The sequence below is a fragment of the Amblyomma maculatum genome, chromosome 10, assembly GCF_055883805.1.
Source record: "Amblyomma maculatum isolate TAMU_Amacu chromosome 10, ASM5588380v1, whole genome shotgun sequence".
NCBI lineage: Eukaryota > Metazoa > Arthropoda > Arachnida > Ixodida > Ixodidae > Amblyomma > Amblyomma maculatum.
Genome location: NC_139353.1, coordinates 5,995,223 through 6,017,876, shown reverse-complemented (window position 1 = coordinate 6,017,876; position 22,654 = coordinate 5,995,223). Strand labels below are relative to the sequence as shown.

The 22,654-nt window shown below is 43.9% G+C and overlaps 4 protein-coding genes across 10 annotated transcripts in view; 2 read left to right on the top strand and 2 right to left on the bottom strand.

Moving 5' to 3' along the window:
• The window catches only part of Cog2 (conserved oligomeric Golgi complex subunit 2), a 50,200-nt gene extending 39,784 nt beyond the window's left edge, over window positions 1-10,416 (bottom strand). The window contains exons 1-7 of one of the 3 annotated variants that reach the window (XM_084581811.1): window positions 10,277-10,416; window positions 9,085-9,246; window positions 8,941-9,006; window positions 8,743-8,823; window positions 7,567-7,649; window positions 4,682-4,784; window positions 89-268 (exon numbers count right to left, since the gene is read on the bottom strand). In XM_084581811.1, coding sequence (XP_084437937.1) covers window positions 89-268; window positions 4,682-4,784; window positions 7,567-7,649; window positions 8,743-8,823; window positions 8,941-9,006; window positions 9,085-9,246; window positions 10,277-10,369 — 768 coding nt within the window. In that variant the 5' untranslated portion in view covers window positions 10,370-10,416. Of the gene's footprint in view, window positions 1-88; window positions 269-4,681; window positions 4,785-7,566; window positions 7,650-8,742; window positions 8,824-8,940; window positions 9,007-9,084; window positions 9,247-9,398; window positions 9,654-10,276 lie in introns of those variants that run through there. The other 2 variants (XM_084581810.1, XM_084581812.1) reach the window with 2 other exon arrangements.
• IFT43 (intraflagellar transport 43) lies at window positions 9,700-12,831 on the top strand. Of its 5 annotated transcripts, none has more exons than XM_084581824.1 (9): window positions 9,700-9,796; window positions 9,880-9,963; window positions 10,028-10,110; window positions 10,279-10,323; window positions 11,013-11,071; window positions 11,143-11,215; window positions 11,725-11,800; window positions 11,926-11,985; window positions 12,648-12,831. In XM_084581824.1, exons 1-9 carry the CDS (start codon window positions 9,755-9,757, stop codon window positions 12,756-12,758), a joined length of 633 nt encoding a protein of 210 aa, XP_084437950.1. In that variant the 5' UTR covers window positions 9,700-9,754; the 3' UTR covers window positions 12,759-12,831. The 5 variants fall into 5 exon arrangements, with proteins under 5 accessions (XP_084437950.1, XP_084437949.1, XP_084437951.1 ...); XM_084581823.1 differs by having other exon boundaries at window positions 10,992-11,071; XM_084581825.1 differs by lacking the exon at window positions 10,279-10,323.
• A 701-nt stretch (window positions 12,832-13,532) lies between these two features.
• LOC146175452 (small integral membrane protein 12-A) lies at window positions 13,533-14,383 on the bottom strand. The gene has a single exon (XM_084581827.1). It carries the CDS (start codon window positions 14,381-14,383, stop codon window positions 14,093-14,095), a length of 291 nt encoding a protein of 96 aa, XP_084437953.1. The 3' UTR covers window positions 13,533-14,092.
• A 46-nt stretch (window positions 14,384-14,429) lies between these two features.
• LOC146175451 (lys-63-specific deubiquitinase BRCC36-like) lies at window positions 14,430-22,634 on the top strand. The gene is made up of 8 exons (XM_084581820.1): window positions 14,430-14,567; window positions 14,875-14,987; window positions 15,072-15,191; window positions 15,308-15,395; window positions 15,474-15,562; window positions 17,117-17,181; window positions 19,938-20,113; window positions 20,442-22,634. Exons 1-8 carry the CDS (start codon window positions 14,561-14,563, stop codon window positions 20,651-20,653), a joined length of 870 nt encoding a protein of 289 aa, XP_084437946.1. The 5' UTR covers window positions 14,430-14,560; the 3' UTR covers window positions 20,654-22,634.
• Window positions 22,635-22,654: the final 20 nt, after the last annotated feature.

The window sequence follows — 22,654 nt, the reverse complement described above, 5'->3', positions numbered from 1 at the left end:
GTGATCATGTTGAACGTCTCCAAATCGAATGGAAAAAGTCACCTTGTGAGCCTACTACTATTATGAACCATGAATGGCTCTGCCTTACCTCATCCAGAGCGGGTGCCACTATGCGTCTGCGAAAGAGCTCTTCCATCGCCTCCACCCGGTCAAGTGTTGCACAGATCCTGAGCACAGAGCTTAACTCAGACTGGCTGTCCACTTTGAGAGCGTGCAGGAAGCTGTCCTCCAGGTGCCTCTGAAGCAACTCCGTCACAGCATTCACCCTCTGCACAATGACAACGCAAAGCATTACAGGCAACTGCAGAAAATATCTGAGAGCCAAATCTACTCCCTCAAGTTACACCATTTGCTGGTAAAGTGGCAATGTATTCGATTTTCCACATTTCTTCTTCTCTGCTTACTGCCACCAGCACAAGGCTTCTGTCCTCCGTGCAGGGATGGGGGCCACTAACACATATTTGATGGATACAGCTAGACTGCTCACAACAACTGCAGTCACGCATAGCTGATTCTACGATATTCCAGACTATTCTTAGCAAAGTAGGATACTATAGCAAATGTTCTGAGTCCACCTTAACTTACTTGTGACCGCTCTGTAGTCCATCGATCACATTTGGTCAATGTTTTCACACATGCTGCCAAAGTTTTCATGTACTGAAAGATATAGGTGTAGCTCAACATCAGCAGTTTCCGTATAGTAGTTACCATTTTTGAAGCTTCTTTATGCCATGTATCAGCCAAGGTCAACCTGTCCAGCAACTTGACCTTCAAAAAGGTGCCATAATTTTGACCTCAATAAGTGCAAGTGTCTACCGTTCCGTGGTGTCCACCCAAAATATACTGCACCTTCCTTTCGAAAAAAAAACCTTCAAGAAGAAATATGAAAACTTGACCTCGACCTGATTAAGTATAGGTGTCCAGGATTCCGCGGTGTCCACCCTAAAGTATACTGTGTCTTCCTTTCCCCAAACTTAACTTAAAGAAAAAAATAATTTAAAAAGTCGCGGATTGACAAGGCAGTGTTGCAAATCTTGAGCGTCTCCATAATTCAAATCGTCAAATCATGCACAGCCATGGTTACCACATCTTTCGCTCATACCACTAGGTTTAAGCCATGCTTACCCCCCAATATTTTTGCAGTCGCAACTAGGCAGGTGATGTTACTTTGAGCGTGGCGGTCTTAAATGTCAACAAAAATGGTGTCGAGCTCACATCAGGACATTCTAAAAATTTCGCATCAATAATGTGATTCCACTGCTTCTACTGTGGAACTTTTTTTTTGTAGCGAGAGCCACATTGGCCACAGTCTCGCCATTTTGCCGTGCTTGTCCGAAGAAGAAGAAGAAGGAGGAGGCAGATAACTCAGTAGTTGGTAGAGGCGAACGACAACAGCAAGTTGCTAGGACAGAAAGTTTGTTGGAACATTGTGACGGCGATGTGCCCCGGAGTTGCACGTAGAGACGACGTTATACCACTAGAAGTCTTCTACACCCGAATGAGAATGGTTAACGATGAGAGGTAACGGGCGCATGAAGCGATTCCCCTATGGCATAAATAAAGCTGGAACCATAGAGTAATCTATGTGCAAAAGCCATGTCTTTACTTTCGAGCCGAACCTAAGCGTAGCCATGCAGACTGCTCTCGCGTAACTTCAGGTTTAACCAAAAACTAAACCACAGCTAATTTTTTGTGACAGCAGTAGCAAAGAATCCAGTGACAACTTCATGACCATGACAATTTCATGAAAGCTTAATCAGCTAACAATCAGCCTGAAACTTTAACTAGTGGCACATGGTAAGCATACTTTAAACGTCAGCTTGCTCCTGAGCAGTTGAGTGTGCTCACTATGTGTCCTCACTGTTTTACCTCTATTCGCTAGGGTTCCAACAACCTATGCTAGGGTTTCAACAGGCAAGAAAGCTTTTGCATGTGCAGTGGATTCTATGGAACTTCCAACAAGTACAAAGATCTTTCACAACATTGAGACAGGTTTGACTCTTGTTGTTGTTGACCTCTCTCGATGTGTGTGGTTGAATTGCTTTAACACCATCAAAAGTTAAGCACGTTAAATATAGTTAGTCCAAGAAATCCTAAAGCCACCAGGTGTTCCATCTCTATCTGCATACTACAAATAAAAAAGACAGGTAATCAAATGACTGATGGGATCAATGTGATGGTATGCATTAGCATTTGACTTTGGAACTGTCATGGTGTCACGAAATCGGCGCACATTTTTATTAAGCCGGCGCGGAGTGAAGCCCGAGCAGCGTCGCATCGAAGGTTCGATGACTTTCGAGAAACACCTCCCTCTCTACGCGAGAGCGCGCGTAGCCTTGTACGCATTGGCGTCACCCTCTTTCCCACCACCTGGCGATAACGGTAATTCATCGGTCCGGAAGATGCGAGTCGTCTCCAGAAGGTTCGAAAAGTCTGTTACTTCTGACTCCGACCCTTACTCTGGCTTGAACAGGCGAAATCTGGGCACCAAATGACCACCCCCTTCTGTCACTACAAGGTAGTTGTATTCTGTCTGAGCTTGCCACGCAAGTCGAGGGCATCTCATTTGGAACCGGAACAGCTACCCCCACTCCCTCTAAGGGTGTCTGGGAGTGTGCGCACCATTAAGGGCGCATTGTTAATAATCCTCTAATTATTAATGGGTGACACATGGCACAAAAAAAAAGTACACCAGCCCCCGCAGGAAACAATACGGCAGGCTGCTCCTATGGTCAACTGATGACTGCCACGAGGCCTCTGCACTATCAGACTCCATACCTTACTCAGCCCACTTTTACTTTTTCATTGCTGATATACGTCATCCCTCTCCACACACCCTCCCTTGCCACAATCCATCGCCCACAACCCCAAATAGCTGCTGGGACTGTTCTTCCCCCTTTTACAGATCTCCTTTCCACTTTATTCCAAAAGAAAAAAAAGCTTAAAAATACTCTATACGGTTCTTGCCAGCATGGGACACTAATGCTCTTGCATCAATAAAGGATATAAAGCATGGTTACGCAGCTTAGTCTACAACGCTGTGGCAAGTGCTGAGATATCACTTCTAGCAACACTGACACGGAGGGTAAAGATATATATTACATCTCAAACCATATTACCATATTCAACCATATATATTACATATCTTTCAACAATCTTTGTCATCAGGTGTTGTACCACATGACTGGAAAGTGGGCAAAGTCATTCCAGTTCCAAAAAAGGGTTCTTCATCTTCACGTCATAATTACCGACCCATATCTATCACTAGCATTCCTTGAAAGTTGATGGAACATGTCCTCTTTTCTCATATTATGAATTTCCTAGCATCGGTCAACTTTTTTCACCCCAGTCAACACGGCTTTCTCAAAGGTTTATCCTGTGACACTCAGTTAACATTGTTCATTAACGACCTAAGCTCTAACATTGATCTTAACATTCCTGTTGACGCCCTGTTCCTAGACTTTGAAAAGGCATTCGACAAAGTTCCTCATAAACGGCTTTTATTAAAACTTACCCGCCTGAACCTTAATTCCTTTGTTTTAGAATGGATTCGAAACTTCCTCACTAACCGGCAGCAATTTGTTCTAGCTAATAAATATTCATCTTCGCGTACATCTGTTAAGTCCAGCGTTCCCCAGGGCACCGTCCTGGGGCCTCTGCTTTTTCTTATTTATATAAATGACTTACCATCTAACATACGCTCTAACATCCGGATGTTTGCAGATGACTGCGTTATTTACCGTCCTATAATTAATAGCAATGACCCCCAAACTCTTCAACTGGACATCGAAAGCGTAACAACCTGGTGCAATAATTGGTTAACGTCATTAAACACGAAGAAAACATCATTACTATCTTTCCATCGTCGTCGCTCCCTGCCATCATCAAAATACTTTATCTCCAACACCGAAATCGTCGCTGTATCAACGTATAAATACCTAGGCATTTATTTAACCCGCGATCTAAATTGGTCCGATCATATAACGTAGGTAACAAACGATGCTAATCGCATGCTTGGCTTTTTTCAGCGAACACTGCGCGCAACTCCCCCATCAGTTAAGTTACTAGCTTATCTAACATTTATTCTCCCAAACTAGAGAATGCATGCGCTGTCTGGGATCCTTACCAAAATAATCTTTCCAGCATACTAGAAGCAACACAAAATCGCGCGGCAAGATTCATATACTCGGCTTATTCCTATCATGTAAGTGTCACTGAACTAAAACAAAATGCTCACCTTACTAACTTAGCGCACAGACACAAAATTGCTAGACTTTGCCTTTTTCACAAGTTTTACCATCACCCCCTGCTCAAGTCTGTCATCAGCCCCGCCCACCATACATCCAGCCGCACGCACCATGAAAAGACCGTTTACCCTCCACCTGCCCGGACATCTGCGCATCTGCCATCTTTTTTTGTTCGCACCCCACGGGACTGGAATGACTTAGCAAACACCGTCGTACTTCATTCCGACCCATCAACCTTCAGATCATCCATCGAATGATTCATGTACTCGTCAACCACTCCCTCATGTAATACCCCATGGGGCCTTTGAGGTATCAATAAATAAATAAATAAATATAGGTACATTTCTCTGTCCCTCTTCACTCTGTCCATGTTTCATTTCATGCACTGAACTATGCTTAAGCTTGCGGGTCAAAATAACTTGCACAGAACATACCTCGGCCAATGCTCCAGCCAGCTTGACCTGCTTGCATTTGCTAAGGTAGAAGAGCACCTGGTTCACCTCTATAGCCACTTGCTCCACTTGCTCATTGGTCCACCTGTAGGAAGCAGCAAGTCCTCTTAATTTCACTGTGCTTGAAGCTAGCTCTACTCTGTACGACCAAACCTCTTCACAGCGACATTTCTTTACATGCTCCGTGAAAATAAGTTTAATTTAGACTCTACTCTGTACATCTGCTGGAGAGGATCAGATAACTACAGATTTGTTAAAGGACAGGGGAGATATCATGCTAGAAAAACTGGCCACCCTGTATACGCAGTGCCTGGTGTCATCGACGGTACCGGAACCATGGAAGAATGCAAACATTCTCATTCATAAGAAAGGGGATACATAGCATTCCCTTATACATACCTTATACATAGCATTCATTGATTACGAAAAAGCATTTGACTCAGTTGAAACCTTGGCGGTGATGAAGGCATTGCGAAATCAGGGGGTAGACGAGCCGTACATGAAAGTTCTGGAAGATATATACAGTGGCTGCACAGCAACCATAGTTCTGCATAAAGAAAGTAACAAAATTCCCATAAAGAAAGGAGTTAGGCAAGGAGACACAATCTCCCCAGTACTATTCACAGCTTGCTTAGAGGAAGTATTCAGAGACTTGGAATGGAATAAGGGCAGATGGAGAATACCTCAGTAATCTGCGATTTGCTGATGACATTGCCTTGCTAAGCAACTCGGGAAATGATCTGCAAATAACGATTGATGACCTAGAAAGAAAAACTAGAAAGGTATGCTTGAAAATCAATATGCAGAAGACTAAGGTAATGTTCCACAGCCTCGGGAAGGAACAGCAGTTTACATTAGGTAGCGAAGTACTGGAAGTAGTAGGCGAATATGTATACTTAGGACAGGTAGTAACCGCAGATCCAGACCATGAAAAGGAAATAACCTAAGATTGGGATGGAGCGCATTTGGCAAGCACTCGTAGATTATGACTAGCAGCTTACCGGTATCGCTCAAAAAGAAAGTATACAACAGTTGCATCTTACTTGTACTCACATATGGGGCTGAAACGTGGAGGCTAACCAAGAGGGTTCTACTTAAGTTGAGGACAACCCAAAGGGCTATGGAATGAAAAATGGTAGGGGTAACATTAAGAGATAGGAAGCGTGCAGAGTGGGTCAGAGAAATAATTCAAGTTACCGACATTCTAGCGGAAATAAAGAAGAAGAAATGAACATGGGCAGGACATGTAGTACGAAGAGAGGATAAACGATGGTCGCTTAGTGTGACAAACTGGACTGCAAGGGAAGGAAAGCGTAGCAGGGGGCGGCATAAAGTTAGGTGGGCGGATGAGGTTAAAAAGTCTGCAGGGGTCAAGCGGATGCAGATAGCACAGAACCGGGCTAATTGAAGAAATATGGGAGAGGCCTTCGCCCTGCAGTGGGTATAGTCAGGCTGATGATGATGATGATAATATCTGACCCCCAGGAAGATTACCAGCCTTTACTAATCACTCATTCGCCACTATGCCGTACACACCTAGAATTGACCTGTTCAAATACTTGTTCCTTCCGAAAACCATTGTTGAATTTAATAACCTGAACCCCCACATTTTTCATGACACCAGCCAAACTGAGGCTTTCGAAAACTAGAATAGTATTTTTGTAGTAATGTGTGTGTCTTTCTTCTGTATTTCTTATGTTCCCACCCTGTAATAGCCCGTAAAGGCTTGTAAATTGTAAATAAAATTGTAAATAAAATAAATAAATTTGCAGCAAGCTTGGCATATTGCCGCCAACCATTCAAATCCTTATTTGTTCTTTTTTCGGCAGCAACTGGCATGTGGCCTTATCACTCCAATTCTGGCACAAGGATCAATTTTTTATTCTTTGTTTGTTTATGCTCGTTGTCACGAGACACAGTTTTATCAGCTCCTTAGTTGCGAAAAATGCACCAAGATGTGTCTCAAAGATTACGGCCACTCGCATATGTTTCTGCAATGTTCTAGGTTGCACTAGTCTCTGTTTGTGGCTTTATCTAGGTGTTTCTTCGCTGTCTTTAAATTGGGCGTTGGTGGGTGTGACGGGCATTCGTAAATCGGCGACAGCTGAGCGAGATCGTTGCTATCCCCACTGCCGATTGCCTAGGTCTTTTGCAGGCACAAGTCAGTCCAGTAAAGAGTTTATACAGTGCACTCCCAGACTCTTCATTTGCTGTCATCGGCCTTGTCACCCCCACGTGACAATATGCAATGACGATTTATTTGTTTTCCAGCCAAGTAGCTTCACAAATTAATTTAGTCTACCATTGTGATGCCGATGCCATTTTGCAGATACTACTTACCTGGACTCAATTTCCTGATTTGAGATACTGTCCGCCTGTTTCTTCCTATATTATCCTGGCACATCTTGATAGCAACAAGGTTTCTTACTTGTTGGCTGTTTTGATCTTCTCGAGCTCTCCCATTCCCTCACCGTCTCCTTATTATAGTAACAACTAGGCCTTTATAACACTTCATAAAAACAGATACACTTTGACAGTACAGACAGGGTTAAAATTAGGAAAGCTACTTTCTTTGCTCCTATGTCATGCACATTCTTAACCCTGAAATAAACAATTATATCGAATACGCTACAGATGCGCCTCCACCACCTTCCCATCCCTAGCACTGAGAAAGGCAGGGACGACCTGAACATACCAGGAGCATGGGCCTCAAAATAGGCGATAGAGCACAATTCCCTATTACAGTGTGCATGATCCCGATTGGGTCATGCGACCCCTGCCTCTAGCAGTGCTGTCAACAGCTTCTGAGATGGAGTGTAGAGGGCAGTACAAAAGTGCGCAAAGAAAGTTTGAAATTTACGTCTCACCTGTCCAGGCGATCAGGAGATGGAAGCAGCCGTTCTATCTTATCCACACTCTTGGACACAGCTATAGCCTGCTGCAACAGAGCCTGCACAAAAGGAGCCAAGAAGGAAACCAACATTGTACTAATGCATGAAATGAACAGGAACGATGAAGCACTCGTCGAGATACATGTATGGAAGAAGCCAACAACAGAAGCATGGGGAGGCCGTGTTACCACTTTTTGCAGTGGTGACAAACAGAGGAGGAAATTAATTTTGCGGTCCACCGTGGTGGCTTGATGGCTTTAATATTTGGGTGCGAATCCCAAGGTTGCGGGTTTGAGCCAGTCGCGGGGATTGCTTTTTGATGAAGGCGAAAGTCAAGCTGCCATGCACTAAGCGATATTAGTGCATGTTATCTCCAGGTCGTCTGAATTAATCCAAGCATTCCACTATGGTGCCTTTCATAGTTAATACGTTGCTTCGAGCCAAGCCCAGCTAGGGTGGCGCAGTAGCTAAAGCGCTCGACTACTGTGTCCAAGGATGTGGCATCGAGTGGCCGCTTTTGGATGGAGATGAAAAGCTAAGTGCCTGTGTGCTGTGCAATGTCAGTGCACATTCTTTCTGGAGTCCTCTACTACGGCGTCTCTCATAGCCTGAATCTCTTTGGGACATTAAACCCCATAAACCACACCACTGAGCACAACATTTACAAATAAACATTTAAAGCTCAAGAGAAAACAACCATACGCCAATGATGACATAATGTGTAGTTTGTACAACAGTACCAACTGAGTTATAGTGGTGACTGTTCCATCTTTGTTATTTATGTAATGGGGCTTTCAAACTGCCTAAAAGCCCAACACCCAACTACAGGTTGGTTTCGACTGTAATTTGGTTTCAAAGGCTGTTGGCATACTTCATAAAATTTCACTAGAGAATAAGTGACAATCACAAACTTACAAATGCTACAAGTAAAAAGCCACAGAACTGACCCAAAAGTTACACGAAACCTCTAAACGGCTTCCGATGATTGTTGAAAGGCCAAAAGAGATTGTGCACGCTTTATCGATCATAGGGCAAAGGGGGCAAAACGAGCGAGCAATTCTTGGGCGCCTCTCAATCTGCGCAAGCATGAAGCTGTTGAGTGGGCTACCTCACGTAGAGCCGGCAGAGAAATGACAGGATAAAACTGTTCACCTTTCTTTCCTGAATAGCGCGTCTAGAGGCAAGCTCATTCTTCGCTTGGGCCAGTGACGCTTCGAAGGTAGCATTGGCATCCTGAAAACACGATTTATCTAATTAGGCAACGCTCTCAATGCGCTAGTGTCAGCAAAATAGCTGCTCACTACCTAGGCATCAATTACACAAAAACTGCCAAAAACACAGTATGCATACATTGACTTCTTGCTTCAGCTGTTCGAGTGGCTTAGATATGTTCTTTATGAATTTGTCCAACCCAACCTGAAAACAGGAACACAATGCAGCTATTTACTACAGCTTAAGCTTCAAATGTGAGGCCAAGGTGTTGCTGGCGCTTACCAGATTTGCTGACAGGTTAACGAAATCGGCGTAGTCTTTGTTAATGAGCTTAATCATCGACGATCGAAGAAACTTGAGATGAACGGCGAGGTCATCCCGCAGCTTTTCTAAACTAGCACGCTTCCTGTGCTCGCTGACGAATGTGTCCACAGAGAAGTTCTCCTGTAGGAACACGAGAAGGAAACCGGTGGTGAATTTCGTGAGCGGCGTGCTACATAATCAAGTGTAAAGAGGACGAAACCGACTGCGACAGCTTGCACCGGCCCACCCTGAAAGATACAGCAAGGCAGAACAAGCATTCATTGATAACTCACACGCATAAATACATCTTTGTGGAAGCACAGGTTAACTATCGGCTCCTTTAGGAGCTTGTCAGCAAGGGCGTCGTCCATGATCGCCCTCCGGAAATTGAAAAACTTCAGCTACCTCGAAACTGCTCGACCCACAGCGCACGCTGCCATCTTGCCACCTCAAATAAGGTGTACGGTTTCAGCCGCTCCACAGCAAAACGAACGTTTTCTTAACCATCCTAACTCAACAATCAGTAATCTTTAAATTTGTAAACTATTATTTTATCACAATTTAAGAAGTTAGCAAAATACTACGAGCTACGTCTAATTTATATCATCAGGCATTAGTTGCTTAGCAACGAATTTGTTTACACCTTGCCATGGATGCAGACGAGCTTGATTTGGAGTCACCGGTGAAAAAAGTGCGTTTTGGCAGTCTTGTATTGTGCATCTCACTAAAACAGATGCAGTCAAATTCACTTCAACCATAACTGCTGTTTTCTAGACCATTACCAGCCGTGCGCGCCGACTGAATATATTTGGTAACAACTCTACGGACATACCTACCAATGCCTTCACATCGAATGGGGTACGTCGAATGTTTACAGAGCGATACTTTCCGCTGTTGTTACACAGGTTGTTTCATTTTCCAGGGTAGCGACAGTTCCAAAGCTCCCCCTAAGCCAAGAAGAAACAGCGGATGGGCAGAAGATAATTCGTCGTCTGGTTTGTTTCGGTTAGGTTTTCTTTTTCTTGGACATTCGATAAACACTTCCCTTCCCGTCAAACCCATATCCCTAACTTCCAAAGACAAGTGGTACGCACGGGGCACCTACCAAATACCCGTGGCACCAAAGCGCACAACTCAGAGGCCAATATTTTTTTCATTCCTGCCGACTCACAGCTTCAGGCGGTCGTCTTCTGCACGTCCCCAGAGCACCGTCCCGATGTGAGTCATTTGTGTGTTGTCTTCGTGCATGGTTCCCTCTTGGCATGAACAGAACGAGGCATAACTAAACACCATTCCCTATCCACAGCAACCTTGTACCGTTCGTCAAACAATCTCTCAAATACGTACATATCTACAAAAAAAAAAAAAATCGACAAGGCGCACATATTGACTGTATACCAACAGCGAATGTGCGGCGTGGACGTATAATTGAAAAGCGGTCATGACTGTTAGGACACGCGACAATGCTGCACTTCGCCAATAAGTCCAGCATGCTGCAAACACTGCTGTCTGCTGACTGACCAAGCTGTCCGGAACTTCATGGGTGCATGGTTATGTCCCCAAGCTATTGCAAAAAGAACCGAGGAAGGTCCGGAGTTGTATTCACAAACTAACAACAAATAACTGCGCTTGACTGACCAACATGATAATCCTGAGCATTTCTCATTGGCTGCTGCTATAATTAATGTTTCAGCAACAGCCAATATATAAGTGCCAAAATGAATCGTCATTGCAGTTCACGTCATGCATGTATCTCCTCAGTATGCAATACTTAAACTTCAGTTTTTATCTTTTGAGTTAAGCACACAATTTAAGATTGCAACTCACCTGGCAAAAGTTAAAGGCCACATAAGTGTGTTAAAATGTATTATACACTAACGTGCCAGACATGGCTCCCTGTTCCTTAGAGAGGCCCCAAAGGCAACCAGGAATGAGACTGTTCTGGAAAGGGACGACTCTGACACAGGTGAGGCAGCAGTGCGGCACTTCGTTTGCTCAGAGGTTCACTCAATAAAAACAACTGTCAAAACTTTTCAGAGATGCCAACCATACCGGATCTCGGAGATGTTGAACGTGAAGACCTTACCACTCAGGTAGCCCAAGCCCCCAGGTAAAATAAGAAGAAAATGTTTTCTGCGTTAAAAAGAAATACATGAAACTATGGAATACACACCAAAAGAGGCTGACCGATCTATAAGTACAGAGGAGCGCCTGTTCATGCACATCTATCAAATATAGCAGCTTAATTGCAGCAGGAAACAGATTTCTTAGCACTTATCTATTTGCATATCTTTCTGCAACTGAAAATAATATGCTTTGGTGAGTCTGCATAAATAACCACAATCTACATGGTACTAACAATTGTTTTGAAAAGCAGCACTAGAAAACTTCATAGAAGCTCCATATCAAACATAGAGTGACTGCAGTACAAGGCAGTATGCTTTATATCAAACCAACTTAATTCATTTAACAGGCTTGCTGAATGAATTTGAGTGAATGATTGGAAAAGCTGTTTTCAGTATTCACTCTGTCATTTCTCCCTCATATGATCATCTCTTCGAGTCAAACTTTTTGCAACTGATTTGCCAATTAAACCAAGATGTCCTTGCTGTTTTGCAGCATTCCTATGAACCAGGTTGACACTTTTCAGCAACTGGACAATGAGCTGCTCAAGCAGGCAGCCTTTACTACACTTGTGAGTATTGAGGCGCCCAACAGAGACATCAGATTTGTTCTCTCTGTCAATTCGTGTTCACTGTAATTATAAAACCCTCTCTTTAGTATGTGAAGTAACTTTTCTGATGACATTTTTCTCCTCAGGATGGATGCGATCTTAGATTGCTCACAAAGTATTTGACTACGGAAGAATATCTAAAAGAGGTAAAACTTTGCAGTTGCATTCTTTCTATATTTTCTCCCTATATTATTCAATGCACTTCATGCCAGTGACTTAGTATGCTAATGCTTACATCACTGTGATCTATGTATTCTACATGCATCCCTTCTCAGTGCAAAATCTGCATGCATTGCTGTGCACAAATGGAAGGACAAATAAAAAAATTTTTTGGCAATACTCTTTCACTCGTAGAGAGTGGTTCTGTGTTGTAGGCAAAGACTAATGATGCATTGGCAAGCCTCCGCAACCAAACTTTTTCTACCTTTACATACGATCCTATTCATGCTCCATTTGTTCATGACCATGCACAAAGCTTCTTGTGAATGGAGCTCCTTAAAAGTAGCCTAAATGACATCAACCTGCATCATAACAATGGGATTAGTCAAGGGTTTGACAGAATTCCTGATGGCCAAACAGAGTATAATCAGCCGACACATACCAGCTGAGTTAAAAGAAGAAGCACTCTTTTTAACGCATCTGGTCGGCATCAGCGTTTTTGCTAACAATGACAGCAGAAAGGCAACACTTTAGTACTGGGCTGCGATATGAACTTCCATTTATGCTTTTCTTACTTATGCGTCCTCAGAAGTCTGATCATGACAGTGAGTTGGTGCACTGCACATAACATGATTTCGCTTATCCACAGCCTGATGTTGTATGGACCTGGGACACCCTATTCACTGAGGTGGCCAATGAGATTAACAAGCCCGGTGACAATAGCCACGAAGCCGATGACAAGCAAAACATGCTACTGTAATTCCCAATACTTTTTATTCCTACATGCTAACAAATAAACTGTCCCTCAAAATGACCATGGCCCTCTTTTTGAATGTCACCTTCAATTCCACTGTGGTGCTGACAGCTATTGATATCCACTTTGTTCAAGTAAAAGTATATTTTGCGAAAATGAAAAGGAAATGTGATGTGGTACAGGCTGCTAATGTGCCACACAATCCAAGTAAACATGCTTATGAATTGAACCTTTCCTAAAAGGTGCAAAGAAGGGAATGAAAGCTTGAAAGAAACGCCAAGCCACAGTACACTTGTTTTTGCCAGTTATAAGGCCAACCAACACACCATTTATCGACATTTTAACTATTGTAGATAGTGGTAAAGGTCCCATTCTGCAGAAAATGCAGCGCTGTTGATATTTTGAGTGAAAAATCACGGGCATGGCAGGTGGTGGTTGGCAGGTGACATGACTGGATACTGATTGGTCGGCTGGTTTCGTGACATCAAGAGAGCGCATGACATGGCAAGCGCTGACTACTCAGGTTTGGGAGATAGGAATCAAACCCTCCAGGACAACCATGGGTGAGGAGTAAGAGACGAGACTCCTAGGCCACGCAGGCACAACTGTACAACTTGGGCTTTACAGGTATCCATAGTGAGTGGTCTTTTACATAATAAGGCATCTTGCAACTAATACATGATAATCAGTATGTGTGAGATTGGGGTTCGTGATTAGGCCAGTAGCGAAAGCGCACATACATGAACGAGGATCTGCAAGAGAACCTGCAGTCGGCAATCATTAACGCTGTTGCATCATATCTTTATTTTAACACTGAGGCTTCACACGGCATGCAGTAGAAGTATAATACAATTGTCATTTCATGGCGATTTCGGGAGGAAATTAGCAAAATTTCAAAGTAAAATTATTGACGTGGTTCAACTTCTGTGTACATAAGTGCAGATTTCCTGCAAAAGTTATTAACAAATATAACAAAACATATTTCAAATGTTATGTCGTTGTGATACCATGGAAAAAAAGCCATACTGCAGCCGAGTACGCAGCTTTGAAATTAGTTTCCGTATTCCTTCACGTCTCTTACTTGAAAACAAACTAGCAGCGCTTTCGCGAAGGGCGTAAGAACAACGGCGCATCTTTGGATTCTAAAATTATGTGCGATGACTTCTAGCCCTTCTTACTTCACGTTCACAGATTACACCATAAAAATACACAGGCTCCGTGTTCAACACCAACTGCTAGTCATATGACCAGACTTCTTTAACGTTATCCTGCTAGATCCGATCCATAGAAGGGACAGGCAACCTCAAACACAACATACTCAAACTGTAGATCCCACGATATCACGTGTCTAAGGTCTTCAGCGACGGGGAGACATTCCTTTCGAGCACGGTTTTTGGTACAAACGTCTTATCCTTGAGCGGGTCTACTAGCGTGATGTCCTTCTGCGAGTCCAGCTCATGTAGCAGCCGCTCTTTGCGTTCTTCGTCGATGCTTTTCTTCTTGTTGGGCGTGCGCCGGTCCGAGATAATGCCTTCCAAATTGTACCCGATGACGCCGACGATCACAGCTACCGGAAAGGTGATGTAGGGTGCGTAGATGCGAAGAGCAGCGTACAGAGCCGGAAGAACCATTTTCTCTAGCGAGTCGACGGTGGTGATGCAGCACACACGACTGCAAGTGCAATTTAGACAATAAAGTACGATGTCTTTCCTACAAGACTACACTGAAGTTGCTGCGTGTGATGCTCGATTTCCCTTCACAGCTTACGGTGCAAAAATCTTCAAACCACCGGTGGGACCTTTGCCCAAATGCGCGGTACGCAATTCTCCATGTCCATGCTCGTCCGCCACTTTCTTTTCTTTCTTCTTTTTAAAAATATAACGATGATGATAGAATAAATAAGACAAAATACAATAATTTATTCCTAATATAGTTGTCAAAAGTACTCAAATATAAATATTTCAGTAATTAGGCATGGTTTTTGCTCTCGATTGTTTGTCGATCTAGACGATTCGACGATTCGAGACCAAAGACCAAGGCAGTGTACCTGTCATGGCTCCTGTTGTAGTGTGATGCTCTTCGTAAAGCTTTGTTTAGCTGCTGTATATATTTATCTTTGCAGCTGCGGTAATGGCAACCGTTCGAGTTAACTTGTCAGCGGATGTGTACATGGTCTGCCTTAGCCATGCACTTTCCACGGAAAAGGAAGAGGTCATGGGACTCCTGATAGGCGAGGTAAAGTTCTGACGCTCACGCCCGGAACACTGCAGTGTAAACTTCAAATGCTTGTGCCTACACCGCTCTTTGCATATATCTCAGATCGACGAGATGAAGGTGGCACACATATCTGCGGTCATCTTGCTTCGGAGGTCTGACAAGCGGAAAGATCGCGTCGAAATTTCACCCGAACAGCTGTCGGACGCTTCTACCCAGGCTGAGGTGTGTTGCGAATTTTTAATATCTAGTGGCTGTCTCGTTTTATTGGTGAACTGTGACTAGCGTTCAAGCCTCTTATGACCAGTTTCGTTATGGTGTTTCTGTTCGTATTCTTTTAGACGCTTGCTATAAACCTAAGGAAGCCGATGAGGGTTCTAGGTTGGTACCATTCTCATCCTCACATCACAGTGTGGCCTTCACATGTTGGTGAGTTTCGTTTGAGTGCGCGCGAATCACTCTGTCATTTTCGCAAGTGCAACACTTTACACACAATGTTCGGCACAGATGTCCAGACGCAAGCCATGTACCAAATGATGGACGACGGGTTCGTTGGCCTCATTTTTTCTGTCTTCAGTGAAGACGCAACCTCTAAGGTAAGCTAACGAGTAGTGTAGCACCGCATTTTGACTAAAACATTGCCGCATAGGAACTTCAAATACTTTTCATAGTGTCGGTGGTAGCGCTTTGTTCTTGGAGGTGCCACGTTCCAGTGGACGCGGTGGTGTTGGTAGTGGTTTAATAAATAATCGAAAAGAAGGAAAAGAGTGTTGCCGGCCACGGCAACAACTATCTAAAATCTGAAGCACCCGAACTGCGGCCGGCGGGAAAGAAAATGGGATAGGGAGAGCATAGCGAGGGGAAGTACAGAGGGGAGTGGTGGCAAGAAAGGACAAGGGGTGCTTTGTACATTATTTAGTTTTTTTTTCTTTACGACTGCGGCGCCAACACAGTGGCCGCCCGATACAAAGTGTAAAGTCAATGAAGTATCGATAAAGCATTATTATCAGCAGCAAAATACAAAAAAGGACGAGTTCGTCACTCGCGCGCAAGTGTTCGAGCACTGTCCACAAAATTGAGTGCACGTGAGCGGCCACTGCAATTGTTTACTAGTTACAAGGGTGTATACACATAGCCGCAAGCACGTAGCGTCCTATCGCAAACAGTTCATTCATTCATTCATTCTTAGGTGAGGTTCAGGGCGCCAGACTCCCAGGGCACTAAGCTTCCATTTGCCGTTGGTATTGAGGGCTGTCCATTCTTCATAAGTCTGAATGTGGTGAGCAGATGTGTAGCGGGCACGGAGGCTAGCCGTGCCAGGACAGGTCCAGATCAAGTGCTGCAGGTCAACGCAGTCAGCAGGGCAGTTGGGGCAGCTGATCTTGGTTCGGCGCAATTGACTCAGGATGTCCGGTGTGTACGCTGCACCGGCTTGCGCCTTGTGAGTTAGAACTTGGGCAGGGCGAGAGAGGCCGGAAGGGATTGGAGGAGTAATATTAGGGACAAGGTCCCGCAACAAACCCCTCCGCTCATGTTTAATCCGCGTGATGACAGAGTCTGGTATAATGGGGGATACGGGAGAATAGTAAAGGTGGTCAGAGTTGGACAGGCCCACATCAAGGCTATGCCGGCAGTCCTCCTCTAGCTTAGCGCCAGCGATCTCGTGGGCCGTCCTGTTCCCGGTTCTTTGTGCGTGATATCCAGGTGTCCAATGAATCCGTACCGAGACTTGTGAGGTCTCTCGCAGGTAGCAGCAGCGCTGTTTGATTCGGTGTTGCACTGAGGTCTTGTAAGAGCGGGTTTTCAGAGTTTTTATAGCCTCTCGACTGTCGGTGTAGATGTGAATATAACAATCTGTTCCTTTGGTGCAGTGTTGAAGGATCTCGATGGCCGTTAACTCGAGTTCAGTTGCACAACACAATGCACAAGTTGTCGTGGTGGGGCGCTTGGCAGCAACCAGGTTTTGCTACAAAGTACAAACTTCAAGATTTCAGGAATTAATCCAGACCCCTAGAAAACATTCGTATTCGGCAGGGGAAAAGGGAGGGGGGGGGGGGGGTCAAAAGAGGCACTTGCCCCCCCCCCCCCCCTTTTTGTTTCTGTCAAGCCCTCTCCTCCACTCACGCTTTTTTATTTTCCCACTGTCGCAGCTCAACCAAGTCCAGGTCACGTGCTTCCAGTCAGTCAATCAGGCCAGCAATGGTGAAGCACAGAGGTGAGTTTGAGCTTTCCCCCAAATGGCACTTCAGTGCTCCTAAAAAAAATTGCCAGTATGTTACCAATAAAAAACAAACAAAAAAATGCAGAAAACTATGTCCTACATTCATTCATGCTAAGGCTGCTTCACACTGAAATCTGGCTCATTTACATACTTTTGCTATTCCAGCACTGAATTTATAGGAGGCATGTATATAAAAAGGTATATATGGCGAAGTATGTGTTCGGGAGCCATAGCTAAGAACAAACGGTTGTGTTAAGTTTCCTTGTGAATTATGTTTCCATGATCTCATCTTCATGCCTATTTTTGGTCACGACAGGTTGCCTCCAAGCTCCCAAATTCACACCCTAGGCCCACTGTTCCAAAATCACAAAATCATTGTTTCTTAAGTTCCTTCTCCACCTCTCTCCCCCCTCCTGCTTAATTTTTGTGCCATTGTTAGCTGGCATTGTTGTTTTAGAGGAAGAAGAAATTTGTTTACGAATGTATTGTAAACACATTGTGAATGAACAACAAACCATAAAAAGTTAGACACTATGCCACATGGTACCTGTGGCAATGTGTGCGCTGTGTTCAAGATTCCTTCCTAGCTTCTAGTGGTTTAACAAAGCTGACATGAGGGAGAAAAATGTGGAGAGGAAAAAAACAGATGATTCAATGGGGTTTGGCCAAATGCGAATTAAGTGCACTAGCACATTGATTTTTGTTTTAGTTTTAGGCCGCACATACTCCTCGGCACAATATTAGTACCACATTATTTAACCGAGCTGTGCAAACTTGCCTGCTGATCTAGGGGTCGAGTGTCTGACTAGGCATCGGAGGGTGCCGGTAGGATTGATTTCTTCCTCAGAAGTGCTGTCCAAGGTGGCAGCTCCTGCAAATCACACAAACTATAGATCGATCAATGCCTAGCCACCTCACCTGCCGGCTAACACCTACCAGTGGTATGCTTGTGAGGATGAGGCAGACAAACTGACAGTGAAGTGAGGGTCTTAGTGATATTGCATTAACAAACTGCACAGTGGGTCAGGGGACTTAGGATGTCAGCAGTGCAGCTATTTGTTCAGTAATATGCTTCTCCAAATATGTTTCACAAGTTTTGTGATTCACTATCGCATAGTTAGTGGATAGTGCATGAAATTGTGTCAGGCCTAGCAAACCAACATTTTATCACTATCTTGAAAGTAGCATCATATGATGTTGCCCTCTTGTGTATTATATATGACCTTATTTTCACTGTAAATTTTGAACACTGATTGACCTCAAGGGTAAAGTGAAGGAGTGCACATCTTTCATTCTTTGTTTCAACAAGCCTTTCTTGTTGCAGTGTTTTTCTGCTCATTACAGCAGTCTTCCTGTTATAAGGAGCAATCTTCAGAAGCAGGCCTTAGGCCAGCAGTTTAATTTTGTTCGTTTGTCAACTGGTCCACGAGCACAATGGAATAGTGCATCAGCAATACCATTTTAAGGAATACAGTTAAGCCTCTACATCCTCCATGTAGCAAATTCCTTGATATTACAAAGTTTTTAAATTCCTTAACGCCACCCCCATTGAAGTGCGTGTATTTTAAAACTTTGTAACAAACATGTTGCAGTGGTTGACCTTGATATAACGAACTCGCGGTACCGACTGTCTCTGGGCTAGTGCTCATTTACTGGAAATTTGGCAGGAATCCGCAAGTTTCATAACGATAAAACGCAAACTGACATGAGGGGCATGTCTATGTGATGCAGTGAGCAACCACAGTTGATACAACGCGGTGTGCTTCAGCGCCGAAGGTGCATCTATGTGGCAAATGCAGCAATCTCCGCTGCTTTCACTTTTGTAGTGTGACCCTGCAATAGTTCATGCTCAAAAGCAGCGAAAAGGAATATGACAAAGAAAAAAAGGACATGGGGCGAGCCGTGTGCGTCCATCATCACCACGTGGTTGCTCATGAGCTCTCGCACATCAATAGCGGGAACAGCGGAGAGCGCTGCGACGAGGCACAGTCTGTTTTCTGGGGCAATGATGACGGATGTGCGGGAACATGCATGAAGATGCTTCCTCGCCAGGCGGTGGCACGAACATTTGCACTCTCCCCCACGCTCCGACTCTTCCGCCACCCCCTTTCCCTGCTTCCTTGTAGACGCGTCATGCGAGCCGTGGCAGAGGTAGAGGCTGCTGCCGTAATTGCGCCGCACCATTAGCATGATCGCGAAACGTTCTATACCTTCTTGTAATTGATTTACTGTAAACACTTTCAAGGTGATTTCTCTTACATTCAATTCTTAATTTGGTTTTCGTTATGCTTTGTCCTTTGCGTCTTTATGCAAAAACTGCATATTACAAAAACCTGGGTGTGACGAAATATCTCAGACATTATAAAATTCGGTTATAACCAAGTTGAACTGTAGTTGCCAGACATGATATAACACACAGCTGAATTGATGACAATGCACAGAAGAGACACACACACAGAGACAAGGACGATGCATTGTCTCCTCAGCGATTTGTTCTTAAAGATCCTCTGTCTCTGAGAGATCTGCCAGTTCTCTTTGGCCCCTCATCCCTCCATCCCCAAGCTCTTCTCCCATCAGTGTCCATCTCCAGGTGCTCTAACCTGTTGTAGTCAGATGGAGTGATCTTTGACAGACGTGGCACTTTGCATATGCACTTTGTTTCATGCATCCCGGGCACTTTCATCCTGGATAAGTACATACGTGCCTACTGTACGGTAGAGCCAAAGTTGGAACTGTGTTGCCTGCCCCAGGTATGTGCGAATGGAAATTCCGCTGTACATTGTGCCAAGCACGCACATCAGCAATGCGTGCCTGGATGCCCTGGTGAGGCTGCCCGAGATCCTCTGCCAGGAAGAGCAGGATATGTACAGCTTAACCAAGCAGGTGCCGGGGCTGGACCTTCTCACCAAAATGCACAATGACTCAGGTCAGTGTTACTTCTGGTTGCCGCACTGTACAGATGCGAGTGATATGAAAGGGAACATGCAGGCACACATCATGAATTATATGAGAACTAAATGTGTGCTGAAATGTAGGATGACGACTTTGTCCACCAATGTGCTTATTCAAAATATACTGCAGTTTTGAAGCTTGAAAGGGCGTGCTTTCAATGTTTTGAACAGTGTGCCTTTCTTGTCATCACCATTGCATCGCAAAAACTTCCCAAAACGAAATTCATTTGAAGTTTTCTTTATGTGGTGCCTGTTTGTCATTCATTTTTCATATGTGAGCACAAGGTTATTTTTGTGTTTCAGTCTTCGTCAAGGCTCTGTGCAACATTGCGGAATCTGTGAGTGGTCCGCTGCTCCAGAGCCTAGAGAACCGGTTGCGGCAGAACCGTGACAAGATTGAGCGGATGCGTGTGGAGAAGGAAGAACTCCTTCAGAAGATTGCAGTGGCCGAGGCCTGTGCAGCAGCCCAGGCCCAGATTGCAAGCAGGAGCTCAGCACAGGCAACAAAGCGCTGAAGCAGGAATATGTTGTGAACTGAAAAAACTAAATGGGGAAAGGAGGGGGGGGGGGGGGGGGATATTACAAAAAAAAAGCGTCAATATAAACATTCTTGGAATTGCGTGTGAAGGACTGGAAATTTTCATTTCACTTGGAAAGACAAACTTTTGATGGCTTTCTCTAACAGCATCAAATTCAGAGCTGCTACAGCAATGCAGCATATACATGCGAGCATCGGGTCTAGAGTTTAAGCAGTTTCTTGTGAGCTGTGGTGTCGTTTCATTTAACAAAATATTGAGGGTGTGCGATTATTTCGAATGAAACTTTAGTAACATATTCGGTTCGAAAAGTTGATATGGTGCCTACTGTATTACTGTATTCAGCAACAATACAGTTAAACCTCGTTACAAGAGACACTCAAGGGATCCGAAAAATGTGTCCCTTGTAACCAAAAATTATAACAGCACTGTGTTGATCAGTTTACTGCACATCAGCATATAAATGCATTCACACGCATTAACAGGAAATTGTTCAGGAAAGCTTAAAGAAGTTCTGCATACTATAGTGTGTATTTTTGTGAGTGCAGAGTATTCCTTGCCAAATTCTGGAGGTAAAGCACTTCACTTAGCAAGCCTTCCTGTTGCTCTAACATCTTTGAGGCACTTACATGCTCGTCGCCCTCAGATGCTGACACTTTTCTGAAATGTTCTCGTAGTCATTCTCTATGGCACATATTAGTCTGTAAGCTTTTCGGGAGCACACAAGATCCACATCTGCAGATACGAATTCCTCAAAACATTATGGTACCTCAGCAGTCTTGGATGCTCGCCCAAGCTTCATCTTCAAGGAAGCTTGCCACAGTATCCATATATGGGTCCTCTTACATCATGTCACCACATTTAAAGCCTGCTTGTCTAAAACAGTTTTACACAGCTTCATTTCTCAGGCCATTCCAGACACCTGAAATAACCTGAACAGCAAACTTCGCATCAATTACTATTGTACAGTCTTGCTGCCTATAGAGCAACAGGTGTTCTACCAACCTTGTTTTGTACAGCAACTTGACAGAGCGCATAATGCCTTAGTCTATTGGTTGAAGATAAGGTTTGAAGTTAGGAGGGAAAAAACTTGGGTGGCTTTGAGCACGAGAACCTTGGTGCTGCAAGAAGCATTGTTCACAAAGAGAAAGGCATCAAGATTCCGAGCTTTCATCTTGTGAATTTTAATAGCGAGGAGTTAAAAATGCTGGATGTCATTCATGCATTTTGATTAGCTTCGTAGGTGACAGTAATGCGATGCCAGTGGCTGAAACAACGGGGTCGTTTTGACTTTCCAATTATGGGGAAACACTCCTTCTCAGTTCGACATATAGCAACAAAAAGGATGCCGATATGGAACAGAATTAAGGGAATCTAAGTGCAGCATGTACGAGTTGGCACACTTCAGCTGCATTGCATGAGCACACCTGGCTTGTGTCTTCTAAATAGTCAAGATTTTACTCCAGGGACCCGAAAAAGGTGCCCTTAGTAACTGAGTGTCTCTTGTATGCAATGTTGCTAACATGGCAGATATAGGAAAGCCAACCAAACCATTTTTAAACGTCTCTTATAACCGAGTGTCTTATAACAGTGTCTCTTGTAACGAGATTTAACTATAACAGGTCCACTTGGTCTCGTGCAGGTCCATCCTGTACAATAAATTTGTATGCAAAGTCCTTGTTATAAATTTATACTTGATTTTTGCAGTTCTTGCAAATATACCATGTACATTCTGAAAATTAACAAGACAATGTTCGCTATTTTTTGTTATTTTTTTCTTCCACTGATCAGATATTCAATATTCAGAGGCATTGTTTTTCCTATTCGCATTCAATTCGTATCAGAAAATTTCAATATTTACACACTTCCACAAATTACATCTGCTTGACTGGAAACCTCCTTGTGTAAATTCCAGACCTAATGTTTATATGTATCTTTAATTAAACAATAAATACATACAGTCGAACCCGGATATATCGA